The following is a 20,241-nucleotide window of genomic DNA, read 5'->3' as shown; positions in this document are numbered from 1 at the left end:
CGTCCGCCCTTTGCCCACAGAGGTCCGGATTTAATACAGCACGCGGGTCCCTCTTTTATTTCGAAAGCGGAATCGCTAACATAAACAAAGGACTGGAGCACTGGCCCCAACGCGTAAGCTAGAAAAAGGACTATAAGAGTCTCAATAAGAATATGGGCTTATCGAGTCCGCATTAATTCCAGCACGAGAGTCCCTCTTATTATATCGAAAACTGAGTTACTAACAAAAACGAAGGACTGGAAAAAGGGCTCTAAGAATCTCTTATAAGGATAAGGGCCCGTTCTGCCGTCACTAACGGAGTAACTAACACAAACGGCAGACTGGAACTCAGGCCCTAACGTGTGAGCTAGAAAAAGGACTTTAAGAGTCTCAATAAGGATATGGGCCCGCTCTGCCGTCTCAATGAAATAGGCTAAGGAACTAACGATATTTCTTCCTCCGTTCAAAAGAACGAAGGGATGGAAATCAATTCCATTCCTCTTGTTGGTTGAGTCCTATATTTAAACTGTTGGTATGATATATCCACCATTGCTCCCTTTGTGCTAATCGTGCAGCAATATTAGCTGCATCAGTGCCTAGAACCTTTTCCATTACCCACCATCTCATATCTTCTGGCTTGTGGTTAAGTTCTAAAAAATGACACGTTAAGGGAGCATTCCGCTGACCCGTTCTGATCTTAGATTTATGCTCACCAATCCTTGGTTTCACCGCCCTAGAGGTCTTCCCTATGTACGCTTTCTTGCAGGGACATATAATAACATAAATCACGTTGGTACTAAGGCAGGTGGAATGCTGCCTCAGTTCCCAGTTTCTATTGTGGATCTCCACTGTGGTAGTGGCTGTAGTACTGGAACAGTTCGAACAATTCCCGCATGGGTAATGCCCCTTAATAGGTGGCATACCCCACGTGGCAGTGATGGTAGGTTGACTATCTTGGATCGAGATTCTGTCTGCCTTAGATACCCAATTCTTAATATTTTTTCCTTTCTTGAAAGCATAGATAGGTTTTGCTAAATCAGGCATGTTGAGTTGTAATAGGTGCCAGTGCGAGGAAATAATCTTCTTGATTTTGTTATGTTGGGTATTAAACGTGAGGGCACAAACTAGTTGGTCCTCATTTAACTTTCTCTCTTTAGAGTCCTTTTTCAATAGAATGTCCCTGTGTTGGTATCTTGCGCGTTTTTTTGATTGTCTAAGCAATCGTTTAGGATACCCTCTTTCTGACAGCCTGTCTTCAATTATCGAGGATTGTTTAAGAAAATCTTCAATTTTGGTGCAATTTCTCCTCGCCCTCAAGAACTGCCCGTATGGGATATTAGATTTCAATGATTGAGTATGAAAGCTCTTATGGTGCAGTATAGTATTTCTGTCTGTGTTTTTCCTATATAAATCTACGACCAAAGCTTTTTTATCAACTTTGATCAGCAGGTCAAGGAACGGAATCTCCTTGTTACTGGTCTCAATGGTAAATTTTAAATTGGAGTTTAAATTATTAATCCAATTGAAGAATGCCTTATGGTCACCTTTTGAGCTATCCCAAATGATGAAAATATCGTCAATGTACCGCTTGTACATTTTTAGGGCTGATCTAAAAGGGTTACCCTCTGTCAATATGTTGGTTTCTTCGAAATCCCACATGTAAAGGGTGGCATAATTAGGTGCAAAAGATGCACCCATAGCCGTTCCTTTAATTTGCATGTAGTAGGAGTTCTTAAATCTGAAGAAATTTTTGGTGAGCGCAATTTCCAATAATTCCACCAGGAATTCGCTCGGGACTGAGATGGTATCGGTCCTAGTTTGGAGAAACCTCTTGATAATACCCAGTGAATCCTCCTGGGGAATGTTCGAATAGAGCGACTCAACGTCTAAGGTTATCAATAAGTCGTGGTCGCTGTTGAAAGGAAAAGCCTCTACGATTCTAATAACATCGCAAGAATCGGATAAATACGTAGGGGTGTTCCTAGCCAATGGTTTCAAAAAGTGGTCTAAATACTGCCCAACTGGTTCCAAAATAGACCCACTAAGAGAAACAATAGGTCTACCTGGAGGGGCTGACATACTCTTATGAATTTTTGGTAGCATGTAGATAAGGGGAGTCCTAGTGTTCTTGGGGACAAGGAAATTGAATTCTTTTTGGGTGATGATTTCCCTTTCTAGAGCATCCTTCCCTAGATTTTCAATTTCTCTCGATATAATGAGGGAGGGATCTCCCTGCAATTTAACGTACACCTCTCGGTTATCTAATTGTCTCATCACCTCAAGGTCGTACTTAATCGCGTCCCACACTACAACTCCTCCTCCCTTATCCGCTTTTTTAATTACCACGGATCTATCAGAACGTAAACTCTTGAGACCTGCCCAGTCCTCTTTAGAGAAATTATAACATTTGGTTCCTGCATTCTTTTTCTCTATGTTGTCATAAATGGCGCTAAAGTCTCGGAGCACTACCTTTTCAAAAGTGGCGGTTTCTTTAGAGATCATGTTGAGAGACGGAGTGAATCTAGATGGAGGTTTAAATGGGGTATTCGCCATATTTTCACCCAAATCTTTGGATTGCCCACTAAAAAAATCTTTTAGTCTAATTTTCCTAAGAAAGGCCCTCAATTCTGTTTCTATGTCCATTTTGCTCGGATTCTTCATAGGAATAAAGGAAAATCCTTTTTCCAATATGGAAATTTCTTTAGTAGTCAAATTCCGGTTGGACAGATTATATACCGCGGAAGGAGCACTTATCTTCTGTATGCTCGCCTTCTTGTTTCGAACACGTTTCCTAAAGGAGGGGGGCCTGTCTGAGGTAGAGGAAAAGGAAGTTCCTGAGAGGGATATGGTTGCATGGGCCCCGGGGGAATGAACCCTTGTGGGTAAAAATATGGAGGATATTGGAAAAACATATTCTGTCTTCCTCTCCTCCCCCCTCTTTGGGAGCCTCTGTTCTTTTGCCTTTGTTGGTTACCTCTCCTTCCTCTGTGATGCCCATCTCCTTCATCAGACGAGGTATCTGAGAAAGTGACTTTTTTTCGAGCCGGTACACCTGAATTACTATCTGGATCATTCCAATTCGCTGGACCCTGATAGTCTACGTGTAAGTAAGGATAAGCTGTCTCTTTGGAGAAATTCTTTACATCTTTAATTAATTTCTCCATTTTCTTAGCAGTAGTGATCTTGATAAAATCTATCACTTGGTTTTCTATTGTTTCCAGCTTTTCTTTGATATTGACAATCGTAGTGTCGGCCTTAAAAGCCAATTCTGCTTTCTGGATCTCATCTCCTACTGCCATACTTTTCTTTAAGGCTGTATTTATGGTGAGGAGCATCCAGTCCCTGCTACACTTAGTTCCTATGCCCGAAAATGCATGTTTATATTCCACATCATCTATAAACAGGCAAGGCTCGTTACGGACGAGTAAACCAGTAGGGATGATGTTCTTCTTCAAATATTCTGTTAGCAAATGGCTATGCATTTCCGTTCGAAATTTCTTTTTCTTTAATCGCAATATACTATCGCTAGTTATGTTTAGGTAATCCCCCGTGATGTTGTCCAGCTGTAGTTTGTCAAAGAAAGAGGGGATCTTAATCGCCTCTGCCAGCTGTTCTTCACTGAACGAAACTGAGTCTGATGCCGACATAGTAGGGCCTCGGTGTGACTGAGGGAAACAAATTCAAAAGATACCCACGCCTAAACAGGAGAGGAGCAAATATCTCATAGGCGGGGGGAAGCGCAACTTCCTTAAAACCCACACAGCAACGTGCTGTACTTAGTAAACAAAACCCAAAAGAAGTGGGAGCCTCAACAATCACTGGTGCCTTGAGGTAGGAACATATACTAATATACAAAAGATGGCAACAGGAGATGAGGAAACTCTAAAAAGGAGGGCGAGAGGATGCCAGTTCACATTATCATTTTCATTTTATTTTATGTAATACATGATACTTAGAAAACATTTAATTCATTTTACTGCTCATGCATTCAAAAAACATTCATTCAAATTGTTTGCACATCTAAAAGTTATATAAATGTAATAAAGTGCCATAAAAAGGATTATTCATTTCATTGGTGCATTTCATTATAAACCTAAATTGTTAATCATAGTTCATTCCAGAAAAAATATATATATCATAGACCTAAATTGTTAATCATAGTTCATTCCAGAAAAAATATATATCGACTATTGGTGCTTTTACAGATAGTTCTTTTTTTCGAAAAAGCTCCCCAGATGATAAATAGTTTCGACTTGGCCGATTTGAGTGTCTTCATCAGGATTGGATGAACATTTAACAGATACTTCTAAAAACAAACAAACATACAAATGTAAAAATTGTTTTTAAAAAACAATATAAAATAGCATCCCTAAATCACCCCTCTCTTAGTGTTTTCCTCTCACAAACAATACATTATAACATCTCAGATAGTAAAGCATCCCTATGGTTTTAATCCCTAGATAGGCATCTTTCTTATCCCCAGATTGGTTAAACATCATAAATTCGATCTAACCTGTTATAACAGAACCTATTCATTGACTTAATCAATCTGGTTTCATCTCTAGCGTCTAGGATTAATCAAAGGCTAAAGAATATCCGAGAGAGCTAGAACGACAACGTTCCTGTGGTCTCCGTATTATGCACTTCTTAGTTAGTGCTAAACTTCCCCTTCCAGTCACACTCAAAGCCTCTATCATCAGCATCAGATCGCAATTTCCAAAAATAATAATAATGGGCAAGATCCTTCCTACCTGCAAACCCCATTTGGTTCGCCTAATGGCTTAAGTTCCAGCAGCCTCTGAACAGGGGCTAGGTGCTGAATATCCTAAAAACAACATAATAGAAAAATATCAATAACGAACGTGTCAGACGAAAATTACACAAATATTACTATGAGAAGAAGGCGTGTGTTAAATACCTTCTTTCTCAAAGAATATCTTCCACACTAGTCCTTTAACTAATGTCTATTAGCCGTGGGTACTGATTCTCTTCTTACGTTCACAAAAACGGCCGGCTCTCGTGAATTAGAGAGTGTTTGACAATATTAGCGACACCTCTATGCTGTTTCGTATGGAAATATAAAGATGAACAAAATAAGGTATACAAAAATTACCCAAAAATTACAAAAATTTACAAAAAATTACATACATCTAAGGTTCAACGGTAATAACAAGAGCCTGCTGAACCTCTCGCTTACCTATAGAGTCAAAGAGGTACTCTGCTAGAGCCTACAGCTCTATCCTGGACGTCAATAAGCACGGTACGCAGGTCCCACGCCTAAACGCATGTTTTTTCCAACGGTGATCTAAAAAACACAAGGACCCATGCAAGAAAAAGCCGGTCAGATCCAATTCAGGGATGGCTATGTGACTACCCAAACAGAGCAGGCCCCTCTAGTGCTCACTTACCTTGAGATCATCTAGCGCCGAGAATATTTACGTCCGCCCTTTGCCCACAGAGGTCCGGATTTAATACAGCACGCGGGTCCCTCTTTTATTTCGAAAGCGGAATCGCTAACATAAACAAAGGACTGGAGCACTGGCCCCAACGCGTAAGCTAGAAAAAGGACTATAAGAGTCTCAATAAGAATATGGGCTTATCGAGTCCGCATTAATTCCAGCACGAGAGTCCCTCTTATTATATCGAAAACTGAGTTACTAACAAAAACGAAGGACTGGAAAAAGGGCTCTAAGAATCTCTTATAAGGATAAGGGCCCGTTCTGCCGTCACTAACGGAGTAACTAACACAAACGGCAGACTGGAACTCAGGCCCTAACGTGTGAGCTAGAAAAAGGACTTTAAGAGTCTCAATAAGGATATGGGCCCGCTCTGCCGTCTCAATGAAATAGGCTAAGGAACTAACGATATTTCTTCCTCCGTTCAAAAGAACGAAGGGATGGAAATCAATTCCATTCCTCTTGTTGGTTGAGTCCTATATTTAAACTGTTGGTATGATATATCCACCATTGCTCCCTTTGTGCTAATCGTGCAGCAATATTAGCTGCATCAGTGCCTAGAACCTTTTCCATTACCCACCATCTCATATCTTCTGGCTTGTGGTTAAGTTCTAAAAAATGACACGTTAAGGGAGCATTCCGCTGACCCGTTCTGATCTTAGATTTATGCTCACCAATCCTTAGTTTCACCGCCCTAGAGGTCTTCCCTATGTACGCTTTCTTGCAGGGACATATAATAACATAAATCACGTTGGTACTAAGGCAGGTGGAATGCTGCCTCAGTTCCCAGTTTCTATTGTGGATCTCCACTGTGGTAGTGGCTGTAGTACTGGAACAGTTCGAACAATTCCCGCATGGGTAATGCCCCTTAATAGGTGGCATACCCCACGTGGCAGTGATGGTAGGTTGACTATCTTGGATCGAGATTCTGTCTGCCTTAGATACCCAATTCTTAATATTTTTTCCTTTCTTGAAAGCATAGATAGGTTTTGCTAAATCAGGCATGTTGAGTTGTAATAGGTGCCAGTGCGAGGAAATAATCTTCTTGATTTTGTTATGTTGGGTATTAAACGTGAGGGCACAAACTAGTTGGTCCTCATTTAACTTTCTCTCTTTAGAGTCCTTTTTCAATAGAATGTCCCTGTGTTGGTATCTTGCGCGTTTTTTTGATTGTCTAAGCAATCGTTTAGGATACCCTCTTTCTGACAGCCTGTCTTCAATTATCGAGGATTGTTTAAGAAAATCTTCAATTTTGGTGCAATTTCTCCTCGCCCTCAAGAACTGCCCGTATGGGATATTAGATTTCAATGATTGAGTATGAAAGCTCTTATGGTGCAGTATAGTATTTCTGTCTGTGTTTTTCCTATATAAATCTACGACCAAAGCTTTTTTATCAACTTTGATCAGCAGGTCAAGGAACGGAATCTCCTTGTTACTGGTCTCAATGGTAAATTTTAAATTGGAGTTTAAATTATTAATCCAATTGAAGAATGCCTTATGGTCACCTTTTGAGCTATCCCAAATGATGAAAATATCGTCAATGTACCGCTTGTACATTTTTAGGGCTGATCTAAAAGGGTTACCCTCTGTCAATATGTTGGTTTCTTCGAAATCCCACATGTAAAGGGTGGCATAATTAGGTGCAAAAGATGCACCCATAGCCGTTCCTTTAATTTGCATGTAGTAGGAGTTCTTAAATCTGAAGAAATTTTTGGTGAGCGCAATTTCCAATAATTCCACCAGGAATTCGCTCGGGACTGAGATGGTATCGGTCCTAGTTTGGAGAAACCTCTTGATAATACCCAGTGAATCCTCCTGGGGAATGTTCGAATAGAGCGACTCAACGTCTAAGGTTATCAATAAGTCGTGGTCGCTGTTGAAAGGAAAAGCCTCTACGATTCTAATAACATCGCAAGAATCGGATAAATACGTAGGGGTGTTCCTAGCCAATGGTTTCAAAAAGTGGTCTAAATACTGCCCAACTGGTTCCAAAATAGACCCACTAAGAGAAACAATAGGTCTACCTGGAGGGGCTGACATACTCTTATGAATTTTTGGTAGCATGTAGATAAGGGGAGTCCTAGTGTTCTTGGGGACAAGGAAATTGAATTCTTTTTGGGTGATGATTTCCCTTTCTAGAGCATCCTTCCCTAGATTTTCAATTTCTCTCGATATAATGAGGGAGGGATCTCCCTGCAATTTAACGTACACCTCTCGGTTATCTAATTGTCTCATCACCTCAAGGTCGTACTTAATCGCGTCCCACACTACAACTCCTCCTCCCTTATCCGCTTTTTTAATTACCACGGATCTATCAGAACGTAAACTCTTGAGACCTGCCCAGTCCTCTTAAGAGAAATTATAACATTTGGTTCCTGCATTCTTTTTCTCTATGTTGTCATAAATGGCGCTAAAGTCTCGGAGCACTACCTTTTCAAAAGTGGCGGTTTCTTTAGAGATCATGTTGAGAGACGGAGTGAATCTAGATGGAGGTTTAAATGGGGTATTCGCCATATTTTCACCCAAATCTTTGGATTGCCCACTAAAAAAATCTTTTAGTCTAATTTTCCTAAGAAAGGCCCTCAATTCTGTTTCTATGTCCATTTTGCTCGGATTCTTCATAGGAATAAAGGAAAATCCTTTTTCCAATATGGAAATTTCTTTAGTAGTCAAATTCCGGTTGGACAGATTATATACCGCGGAAGGAGCACTTATCTTCTGTATGCTCGCCTTCTTGTTTCGAACACGTTTCCTAAAGGAGGGGGGCCTGTCTGAGGTAGAGGAAAAGGAAGTTCCTGAGAGGGATATGGTTGCATGGGCCCCGGGGGAATGAACCCTTGTGGGTAAAAATATGGAGGATATTGGAAAAACATATTCTGTCTTCCTCTCCTCCCCCCTCTTTGGGAGCCTCTGTTCTTTTGCCTTTGTTGGTTACCTCTCCTTCCTCTGTGATGCCCATCTCCTTCATCAGACGAGGTATCTGAGAAAGTGACTTTTTTTCGAGCCGGTACACCTGAATTACTATCTGGATCATTCCAATTCGCTGGACCCTGATAGTCTACGTGTAAGTAAGGATAAGCTGTCTCTTTGGAGAAATTCTTTACATCTTTAATTAATTTCTCCATTTTCTTAGCAGTAGTGATCTTGATAAAATCTATCACTTGGTTTTCTATTGTTTCCAGCTTTTCTTTGATATTGACAATCGTAGTGTCGGCCTTAAAAGCCAATTCTGCTTTCTGGATCTCATCTCCTACTGCCATACTTTTCTTTAAGGCTGTATTTATGGTGAGGAGCATCCAGTCCCTGCTACACTTAGTTCCTATGCCCGAAAATGCATGTTTATATTCCACATCATCTATAAACAGGCAAGGCTCGTTACGGACGAGTAAACCAGTAGGGATGATGTTCTTCTTCAAATATTCTGTTAGCAAATGGCTATGCATTTCCGTTCGAAATTTCTTTTTCTTTAATCGCAATATACTATCGCTAGTTATGTTTAGGTAATCCCCCGTGATGTTGTCCAGCTGTAGTTTGTCAAAGAAAGAGGGGATCTTAATCGCCTCTGCCAGCTGTTCTTCACTGAACGAAACTGAGTCTGATGCCGACATAGTAGGGCCTCGGTGTGACTGAGGGAAACAAATTCAAAAGATACCCACGCCTAAACAGGAGAGGAGCAAATATCTCATAGGCGGGGGGAAGCGCAACTTCCTTAAAACCCACACAGCAACGTGCTGTACTTAGTAAACAAAACCCAAAAGAAGTGGGAGCCTCAACAATCACTGGTGCCTTGAGGTAGGAACATATACTAATATACAAAAGATGGCAACAGGAGATGAGGAAACTGCAGGCGTAGGAGGAGGAGAGAAAGTAGCAGCAAAGGCATCCACAGACACACTTTTCGTGGGCCGAATGACCAAGAAGGGAGGCGGCATGTAAATCCATGTGCTTTATTCCTTGCAGTGCACTTTCTTTAAATTTGGTTGTTAATGATGCAGCTAAGTATTGCTTGGAGGCAACTGCTTTCTTTGACATGGTACAACATATTTATGTTTATTTCTCTGGTTCGACACGCTGTTGGGAAGTTCTAATGCGCCATGTTAAAAATCTTACTTTTAAACCACTGTGTGTCACAAGATGGGCAAGTCAAATTCATGCCTTCAATCCTCTCGGCTATCAGCTGGGTGATGTGCATGATGCACTAGTCCAGATATCAAATGACACTACGCAAACAGGAACATCTGGTAATATCTCTCGCATAGATGCCCAGGGTCTTGAAAAGGGTATTTCTAGCTTCAGGTTTGTAGTTTCCATTGTTGTGTGGCATAATATTCTCTTTGAAATAAATGTGACAAGCAAACAACTTCAGACAAAAACATTTGATGTTCATGATGCCATGAAACAACTGGAAAAAACCCAAGAAGTTTTTTAGTGGTTGCAGGAGTGATGAAGGGTTTCAGAAAGCATTTATTGATGAGCGTAAACTCGCAGAAGAGTTGGAAATTCCTGCATGCTTTAAACATGATCATTCTGTCAGTGTCCGGAGGAAGAAGAAGCAGTTCACGTATGAAGCAGATGATGAGCCCATTGAAATCCCCATTGAAAAATTCATAGTGAACTTTTTCTTTGCGATCATTGTCACAGCCCTTCAATCAATGGAAGAGAGATTTACTCAAATACATCAAATTAGTTCTGTATTTGGCATCCTCCATAACATACACAGTTTGAATAGTAAGGCGGCACATCAAATCTTTTACCACTGCTTGAGGCTAGAGAAAGCTTTACAAAATGGAGACTCTAAGGACATGATGTGTCAGATTTGTGCAATAAATTGCAAGTCATTGCAAGAAGAGTTCAAAATTATTCATCACCACGCGATGTACTGAAATGTGTATACAATAATAATATAGCAGAGAGAATGCCCAACCAATGTATTGCTCTACAGATTCTCTTGACCCTGCCTGTGTCTGCGGCAAGTGGCGAAAGAAGCTTTTCAAAGCTAAAGCTAATAAAATGTTATATTCTATTTTCAATGATGCAAGAAAGTCTTGTTGGGCTAGAAGCCTTACCAATAAAGCATGACATTGCTCAAAACATTGATATCAAGAACCTTGTGTCTACATTTGCAAAAAGAAAAGTACAGAAAGTTCATTTCTAAAGTGCATTTCCACTTGCTTTAACACACATCTGGTATGAAGTAGCATGCAGGCCTGTGTATGTGTATGTTGTATATGTCTGGGCCACCAAAGCCATCATGTATGTTTCATGGTTTAAGTCAACAGGTGGCCCACCACTTCTGCTCCAGTGTTTCTTAGAATTTTGGGTGGTTTTTGAGAGTCACTCACTGCTTTTCCCTTTTTTTAGGGGTTTTAAGAATATTAATAAGAGAGGTATTGCAAATTATTTTTGAATGCATACATATCATACGTAGCAAGTATTGGGACCAGTTTAGTATTTTGTACAAGGTAGTAATACTTATATGATTACAGGTGTCTGGTATGTATTTTCCTACTGTCTGTATTGTATGTCCATATATAATTTACAAAAAGGATTAGATCCACCTGCCTCAGTATTAGATTTGGTTTTACTTTAGTATCATTGAATGGTTTAATAAAAGTGTGAATTTAGGAAAGCTATGAAACACAGAGGCCTTCATAAGCCTTCTGGAACCTAACACTATGGTTGGACATGAGGATGAAGAATCTGCAATGGAATCCATCCAGAGCAGAATTCGCGAACAATGTGTAAGGTGGAGGTAATGGGTTACAGTAAACAAAATAGGCATGGATTGTTTGAGAAGGGTTAGGACCCGAAGTGGGGGGCGCCAATCTGACAGTTTGCCTAGCGTAGGAAAAATTCATTGCAATGGCCCTGATATCAGCCAGTGTAGGAACGACCACATGGCCACATACAATATCTCCACGAGAAGACACAGCATCTAAAGTTTAAGATATACAGCAACAAGCGTTAGACAACTGCATCACAGTGGGGAGACAACACACAGCCCTTTGAAATCCTACATATATAATGGCTGTCTGTGCATTTGGGTCTGGGTATGTCCGCCGCCATCATTGCCCTCTCAGCCCCCCCTTTTCTGATACTTGGCTTTGTTTTGGAGAGAGGTAACATTTTGCTTAATTTTGAGTTTGGTGGTAATTCGACAGTAAATCTGCTGAATTACCTCCAAAATCGGTTACCGCTGTTTGTTCCTGTGGATTTATCATGGGATTCTGAGTGGTGGCACTGTTGTGTTAGTCCCCATTTTTGGAGTATGTTGGAAGAATTAGCCTGCCTCTTCCTTTCTTTTTATACCTTTTTTATACCACAGGACCTTAACTAGGCATTTATGTACTTTGTACTGTGCCACCCATTCATGATGCCCATTTACCTCTAGATGCAAAAAAGGGAACAGGCTCTGCACACATAAAAACCACCACACTCTTTCACAGTTATGCACTTAATATTCAAACTCATCAGCAAGACCAAACAAACAATCCAACTAGTTCACTTGTTCCCTTGTTAGACATGAATGCACTTATAAATTACAAAGAAAACTCTTAAAAGTGAAATTAAAGGATATACAATCACTTGAGACCAACAAAAGGACAACCCAGAAAATAGGGAATCACTTCTACAGAAATCACAGGATAAAAGACAGAAATTGTGGATTAGAAAAGTAATTAGTCAGTTAAGCTGTCTCAAGCAGACCTAGTATGAAAAGGGCGACAAAGCTCACACCCTACTGGTGGCCCATCAACGGGCGCAGAGGGCTAGCAGGGGAGTGTTAACAAATAAAAATAAAGAAGGCGAGAGCATCATCCATCCAATAGAGATAAGACAAAGATTTAAGCACTTCCTGAAGGGTCTGTACACTGAAGAAGGGAAGAGTACGATTGATCCGATGGGGGCATTCCTATAGGGCCTCGTTTGAGGATAGGAGAAGCAGAAACATTGGACTCTCTGATTACCACCCCTGAGGTTTTGAAGGTAGTCAGTAAACTGAAAGAAGAGACTGCTTTGGGAGAGGATGACTTCACAATGGCTTTTTCATTAATGTGTTGAAGCCATTTCTGCTTAAGCTATATAACTCAATATTGGCATATACTGTGGTTTTATCGAAGTAAATTACTCAGTAGGGAAGTAAAAAGGTTTATGTTGTTTAGGGTTGGGAGTTATGGGGGATTGGGGTAGGAGTGGTAGTGGGAAAGGTTAAGGGGAGGACTGTGACATTTAAAAAGAAAATGGAAGGGATTTTGTTGAAATACATTTCCATTAACTAATTTGCTTCGATAAACCATGTAGACGCAATACTGGGAGGCAACAAAGCCCAGGGGACATCTTTGGTGGCCACGGTCGTAGTCATTCCAAAAGAGGGAAGAGATACAAGTGAATGTGAAACCTATAGACCCATATTCCCACTAGACATGGATCTGAACATCCTTTCCAGCATATTTAGTGAATAGACTCAGCCTTTTCCCACATCATTTTGACTTTTTTGTAAAGCGTTGATCAGGCAGAGTCGGTATTAGTCTCGGTATTACCTTTTAAGCAGACATTATTCCTCTGAAAGAGTACTGTTCATTGAGTCAAGTCATTTCATTATTCCTCTCTTTATCCAGGAAAGTTGGTTGAGCATTTGTAAAAGGACCCATGGACTCATAAACAACTTGCAGCTGTACCGTGTTCCATGATCCATGATCTAGTGCCTCGCTACACTTTCCATTGGCCGCATCGGCACTTTGCAAAAAGTCATTGTCACGTCTGACTTCCTTGTTAATAAGCATACATACCAAATTTAATTATGGAATGTGACTTTGAAGTAGGACATATTTTTGGTTTTTCAAATGCATTCCTACTAGGGGTGTACCAAATAGTATATTTAACATTCGGCTGAATACCAAATAGTTTGTCAAGTATTCAGCTAAAGCAGAATATGGAGGCGAATAGTTGTTTTTATTTAAAAAATCATGTCCCATGTTTTAAAGAAAAAAGAAAAGCACTATTTTAAAAAATGTGCTTCCGTGTATTATTTATTTCTCTTTACTTTATTCAAAATTTCACCCTTATTTAATGCACATAATCCAGAATTAAACTGATTAATAAAAGCAGGGACAATATGTATTGAAGGACGTTGCGTATTCAAAACCAGTGCTACTGAAAGTCGGGGGTTTCACAAATGCAAAGCGCTTGGGGAAATTAACAAAATGAATACTACAATTTCCAACTGCCACTGTGAATCGCACACATTACAGCCTCTTTCGAATTTCAAGGTAGCTTTTGTGAAGGTCAATTTCGAATCTTCCTTTCATCTCACACAGAAATGTAAACATTGTGTCTGTCTGCTCATGCAGGACACGAGCTGAGCCTACATGTGAGTGAGTAAAGTGGACGCCAACTCCCTACTATTTTTAAAGAGAACACTCCCTTCCATATGCCAAACATAAGGGGGACTCGTCCAGAGAGGCTGATAGGATATGATTGGAACAGGGCTAATCACATGTAAGGAGTTGTGAAATGTGGCTGAATTTCCCAACCTCTACAAACTCTAAGAAAGCACTTGCCTGTTGGACAGTCTCTCAATTCCACCAAATCTCAATCCATGTGCACATACCCTACCTCCTTCCCACCACACTGGACGATGCAAGGTTCCATTGCCTTTTCTAGGTTTCTCACTCGTAAACCCTCCCCCCAAAAACACCATCATATGTAGTGCTCTCTATCTCTGTCAGTCACTTACCTTTGGTACAGATTTACCCACAATATTTGAGAGATTTTCGAATAAGCAAATTCCCCAAAAGGCCAATATGGGTTGGAAAATGTTGGCCGCATCTTCCTGACATGTAACAGACTCATGCCCAGTTTATTGATGTAGAAGAGGCCTTCCGCCTGTTGGGAAGTCTTATGACTTCCAAACATCCTCCCCTCCTACCAATTCCACCAAAGGATCATAGCTCATCGTTGTGTCCCATTGAGAGTTCTCACACTCATCTCTCTGTATTTGCTCTGGAAGACTTGCCCAAAGGAAACTGGAGAGATTGACAATGTTTTCAGCGGGCACAAGTAATTCAAACAATATTGAAATGTGTGCCCTACTAAGTATTTGGTGTATACCAAAAGAGCTGAATTGCACCTTTTCTGGAGTCAATTATATACAATAACGGATGGTGCACCACTAGTACTGGCCACATCCTGTTATTAGCACTTGGTGGGGGGCACAGCCAATCAGGTTCCTTGGTTTGTGGGCTGATACTCCGAAGCTCAGCTTGCATTCAATGGAACCCATTGGCAACCTCCCCTGCCCGTTACGCCATCTTCTTGGCACCCTCCCTTTCCTTTTTTTTCAATAATCCCAACGCCCCTACCCAGCCCCACTTACCTGATTGTGGCAGCAATGCCTTCTGCCGCCACTTGGTGGCCGGCGCAGCACATCAGGTTCCTTGGTTTGTGGGCTGATACCCCGAAACTCAGCTTGCATTCAATGGAACCCGTTGGCAACCTCCCCCGCCCGTTACGCCATCTTCTTGGCACCCTCCCTTTCCTTTTCTTTCAATAATCCCAACGCCCCTCCCCAACCCCACTTACCTGATTGTGGCAGCAATGCCTCCTGCCGCCACTTGGTGGGCGGCGCAGCCAATCAGGTTCCTTGGTTTGTGGGCTGATACTCCGAAGCTCAGCTTGCATTCCATGGAACCCGTTGGCAACCTCCCCCACCCGTTACGCCATCTTGTTGGCACTCTCCCTTTCCTTTTTTTTCAATAATCCCAACGGCCCTCCCCAGCCCCACTTACCTGATTGTGGCAGCAGTGCCTCCTGCCGCCACTGCAGCAGCTTCACTCTTTCTCGCTTTTCCGGCCGCCATGGTAATGAAAGAGGGGCTCTGTATGGAGCCCCGCCTTCTACAACCATGACAGGCCGGCCATTTTAGCAAAGTATTTTCATTCATGGAATGGGACAAGCTACCGTTTTGATAACCCGGGGTGCTAATGGCAATATTAACCTTTTGCATGGGCTACCCGGGGTGTGGGGGTAATGTCCCGTAACCTTTGTTCACTACCCTCGCTGCACTCAGGCCGTTAACTTAGGCTGCTGGGCCAAGACCCCCGCCCCCCGGTGTAGCCCACGGAGCGGGTTAATAATGCCATATTTTGAACTGCTGCAATTCAACGCATTTACAAACAAATTAGTTTTGGATGCTTAATTTTCCTAAAAATATCTTTTATTGATGTTGTCCTTTTCACCATCGCTTGGGAATGCATTTCGGACTGGGCCCATCGTCAGGGCTGTCTGTCCACAGTGGAACCAATGGTTCTGATGAATACACCTTCTTCTCTGCTGTCACACAGTGTCTACTGGCAAATGGTCATGAAAGATTCTAATCTTCTAAGGTACCAAACCCTTTGCAGACGCTGGAGCAGAAAACAGGACTGGACAGATTTCCCAACATAAATGTCCTGAGAGGCCTCTTCGGCGGGGCTATGTCACTCTTCCTGACATATAACTGTCTTCCTCAGTCCTCCCGATCGCCACTATCTGTTTTGACTTCCAGTTTCTCCATAGGCATTTCCAATAGGAAGAAACCATACTGACCTCACGCTCATCCTCACACACTCCTCTCCAATGCACAAACCTATACACCTAGCCTTACTTTTAAACAGGATTTTTTTCAGACAGTGTTTACTTCCATTCCCTTTTGCAATCTGCACTCAATGTTTGCCTTTCTGAGTTGTTAGGTTGCTTGAAAACCCCAAGATAAATTATTTGACTGGAGCCAAATAGAAAAAAATTATTCACCCGCAGCTGAATAGCTATTTTTCAGCTAGAATTCAGTCGAATACTCACTCAAAGCAGAATTTCGGTCATTTCTACGAGTTTCCCCAGTTTAGAAACGCATCCGCTGCAGTCCCTGCAAAGCCGCCATCGGCTTTCATACAACTCCATGTGCCTGTGGATGCCAAGATTTACAGTAAACATAGGGTCTCATTACGAGTGTGCCGGTCCGGTAACAAAGGTGCCAGTAAGTGTACCGGCAATGGTACCGGCACCGTTGATACCGGACCGGAACACTCCAAGTTCTGTGAGCGGCTGCCGTCCCGCCCGCCAGGTAAAACCTGGCGGGCGGGACGGCAGCCGCTCACAGACTTTGACAGAAGCACCCGCACTATTGCACACAGTATTGGTGCTTCCGTCCTTCCCAATCCCATTGAGTCATATGGGATTCAAATGCGAAAGGGGAGTAACATTATCCGGTGCCCCGGTGATTCTGTGAAGTCAGGCACTGGAAAATTGACAAGCCCGGCAGCAGCCTGCTGGTTTTACCAGCACGGCTACCGTCAGAGTTGTAAGGAGGCCCACAGTCCCATAACGCAAAGCTATGTTCCCTGGTGTTTGTATCATTTGTGGCGGGAATTGGTGATGAGGGATCTGCAAAGTGTCCCACACAATCCACCATTAGTGAGTGATGAGGGTCTTTAAATGCAGGCCACGTCACAGGCACAAGCCAATCATTGCGAGGGAGCAGAGAGCAGGCAGGGGATTGGGACAGGGTCGGAAAGAGGGGTCTACTGCAGACGAGTTGCCAAGCAAGGGGCCACCCAGTCTTCCCTGAAAGTAACCCTGTATATATGACTGCCTACCTGGTTTCTGGGGGCTGCAGGTAGCTCTGTGTCATACGCTGAGAGCTCTGTATGCTCTTCGGGCCATGAGCCGCCATGACGTTCTCTGTTTCTACCGCATGAATGCTGCACTGCTGAATATGGCAGAAAGCGGAAGCATGACGGCCAGTTGTTTTTTATGCCAGCTGGCAAGCCCTGTGTATTTTGGTTTTTCTATTTTGAAGAAAAATATCATTTGTGTTCGCGTAAGATTAACGCCACGACACAAAAGTCGGGGGTACGATTGTTGAACGTTTTACCCGCTTCACAATCTCACTGTACATCTGGGCAGCTGTTGTCGCCACTGACGAGGAATCCTTTGTGTACCGCTGCAAATTTCAAGCAACTGGTGGGGATTAAGCTGGACATTCCTAATTTCTGCAGGTCAGTGAAAGCTTGCCTTTCATGGCACACGGACGTGCTCCAAATCCATTTTTAAATGCCCGACTCCTGGCAGGCCCCTGAACACAGTCGCATGTGTGTAGAATCAGAGATGCAACAATGTCTGCCTTCAGAAAATACTGTTGAACATTTCTCGGTGGCCCAATAAGGCAACGATCCGATAACCCTAAAGGGTTGGTGGTAAATAAGGCAGCCTTCTGTTAATGCTCACAATAATTGATGGGGCACCCTTAATGGAGGTTGGCGGGAATGGTGTTCCAATAGCTCGCCAAAGAGACATTCTATAACGCTTGTTAGGACCCGCAGGAGCAGCACTAATCAATCAGGTGTTCAGGAAAGGGGGGAGGGGGGTTATTATAATGGGAAAGCTTGCCACCAGCAGCTCCCACCATTTATATTGTATCCGCATTCACCCCTGATGGGCCTCTCGCTGCACCTCCTTCCCACACACCTGCGGTAAATCGTCGCAATCTGCTCCCTCTCCTGCCCTTTCTTTCTCCTCAGTGTACACTGTTACGACATAGAAATGGGACTCTTTTTTTTATCCTTGGTAGTGGTAGCCATCTTTGTTTGTAGCTTTCGTAAGGGAATGTTGTGTGCGCTGTCTGTGAAAAATCAATTTACCTTAAAAAAATGCATTTAGCATACCCGTGTGCATTCCAGGGATTAGACTAGCTGCACGCTCCTTGTTGGGGGCTTTGGGAGTCAGCAGTGGCAACTTGTTAAGCTGTTAACTTGTTAAATTCCCAACGCTGTGACCAGCTTGTAAGCCTCTCCGCCTTAGGGTTTATTGTTTAATTGGTGTTTGTTGAAGATGCCACCAAAACAAACCAAGAAAAGAGAACTGGAATTGTTTCAATGCACATATGCACCAGCGTATGTATCCAGCTTTCAAACCTCTCGTCTTAAAACAATGCCCCTTAGAGTATTGCAGGTCACTACAGCCATACACGCAGAGATAAACCTTATGGGGGGGGGGGGTACATGTCCTCCTCAGTGCCAGTAGCAGCGGCGGCTTTCGATGCCAGGGGGGTGGCCAATAGGACGCCATTGGGAGCCTGGGGTGGCGCACTGGCCACCAGAGGGGAGGGGGGGTGCTCCCTCTGGCCTCACTCTGGCTCCGCCACTGCTCTGTGCCTTTGCCTTTGCCTTTGAATGTCGGGATTGCATATGCACGAGGCACGTGACATTCTTCAGCACTCACCTGGTATGACATGTTCTGCAAATTGTAATTGGTTATTTATAACACGCTTAATACCCAGGGGGTTTCTAAGCGCGGACCTGGGGATCAAACCTGGGTTGCTCCAGTTCATCTTGCTTCCAAGGCGAGCACGTTGCCCCTGACCTATCCTCCCAAGTCAAAAAAAAGTACATAGTTCCATTCCACTCACAGGCTAAATAAAGGAATAGCCATCATTGTGAGTTTACACAATGCATTGCTTTATACATTACATTGAGATGCCACAAGATTTTGTTCACCATCTATTGTTTAAAATTTCCCGATGCATGTAGCAGACTAATGGACACATTGCCAAAGGTACTGACCATATGTTCATAGAATCAGACAAGTTGAGAATGAACTCTTTCCATGTGATGACCAAAGAATCGATTTGACCCTATGTGGGAAATCAGCTATGCATGTATTTGTTACAGACAAGAACATACAGCAAGGAAGAACCTGTGAAGTATATTGTTGATCCTGCAGAATGCTCCATGTGAAAATGAAAAAGCATATGGCAGCCAAAACATGTTGAACAGTCTAAATGCATATATATATTTTGTTAAAATGTATGTTATGAAACAGATGGTGGGCCTGTCTAATATTGGGCTAGGTAGATGATGCTCGGTGAATTTGCCTCTTATTCATTTTAACCTGTAGCTGTACTTACAAGCAAGCCTTTTGTCTCTAGACTTGCGTATTCTCTCCAGCACATTGCGTCCTTCTAAGACACACCAATGGTTCATCGTCTTCTTTAGATCTTCGTCACATGCTGTGCTGGTACTCATAAGCCTCCGGATCAACGAATTTGCCTGTGAGCATGAATCTTCTTCAGGTCATATGACTTGTTGTTGACACTGCTAGCAAGGACCTGGCTGTATTTGGCAGCACTAGTGGCCTTCTGCCTGTTGAGGGACCGACCTGGAACTGTACTCATGCTCTGTTTATGCAGGATTGTGATAAGGAGCGTTGCCTTGCCCTCCGTTATCCTTTAAGCCCTCTTTCTAATGGCAGCCTTCCTGCAATGTCTTCCAATGCCCTCGATGATGGTGAAGGTGAGCATGCTGCTCGCACAAAACAACACCACGTGTGTGCCTTCACTTTCTACTCTCTCTTCAACACACCACAGACAACAGACCCATGCTCCGTGATAGGCAACCCTTCAACAAAGGCACCACGCAGCAGACAAGTGACTAGGGTGGTGACTGTCTGAGTCTAATTAGATTCCAGTAATAGCCATCATCGTTGAGTATAGCCTTAAAATAAAAAAGCAAGTTCTACCAACTTGCTCGGGAATACACCTGGCCTCCATAGGGATGCACAGAGTGTGTAAGGTTAGTGATTACTTTCGAGGACACATGCCAGTCTGGCTTACGCTCATTATGCCAGTCTGGCTTATGCTCATTTAATAGCAAGTTCTTTTCAACATTCTGGAGATCGTATGGACTGTACTCAATTGGGATAATAATCACATCCAATACAACATGACCTTAGGCACAAACTCTCGGGGTCACACGCATGAAGCGCAAGTTGCGAA

The 20,241-nt window shown here is 42.7% G+C and overlaps 1 protein-coding gene across 1 annotated transcript; it reads right to left on the bottom strand.

Moving 5' to 3' along the window:
* Window positions 1–281: 281 nt before the first annotated feature.
* On the bottom strand, window positions 282–5,596 carry LOC138581298 (uncharacterized). Its single transcript, XM_069652513.1, has 2 exons — window positions 4,731–5,596; window positions 282–4,285 (listed from the first exon to the last, which is right to left on the bottom strand). The coding sequence occupies exon 2, from the start codon at window positions 2,638–2,640 to the stop codon at window positions 466–468; it is 2,175 nt and encodes a 724-aa protein (XP_069508614.1). The 5' UTR covers window positions 2,641–4,285; window positions 4,731–5,596; the 3' UTR covers window positions 282–465.
* Window positions 5,597–20,241: the final 14,645 nt, after the last annotated feature.

The sequence above is a fragment of the Ambystoma mexicanum genome, chromosome 3p, assembly GCF_040938575.1.
Source record: "Ambystoma mexicanum isolate Mex_15411 chromosome 3p, UKY_AmexF1_1, whole genome shotgun sequence".
NCBI lineage: Eukaryota > Metazoa > Chordata > Amphibia > Caudata > Ambystomatidae > Ambystoma > Ambystoma mexicanum.
The sequence above is the reverse complement of the archived record's forward strand: the minus strand, read 5'-3'. Positions and strand labels throughout refer to the sequence as shown.

Bases quoted from the DNA above. Each gene is read 5' to 3' on its own strand.
- LOC138581298 (XM_069652513.1), bottom strand. From the start codon at position 2,640: ATGAAGAATCCGAGCAAAATGGACATAGAAACAGAATTGAGGGCCTTT.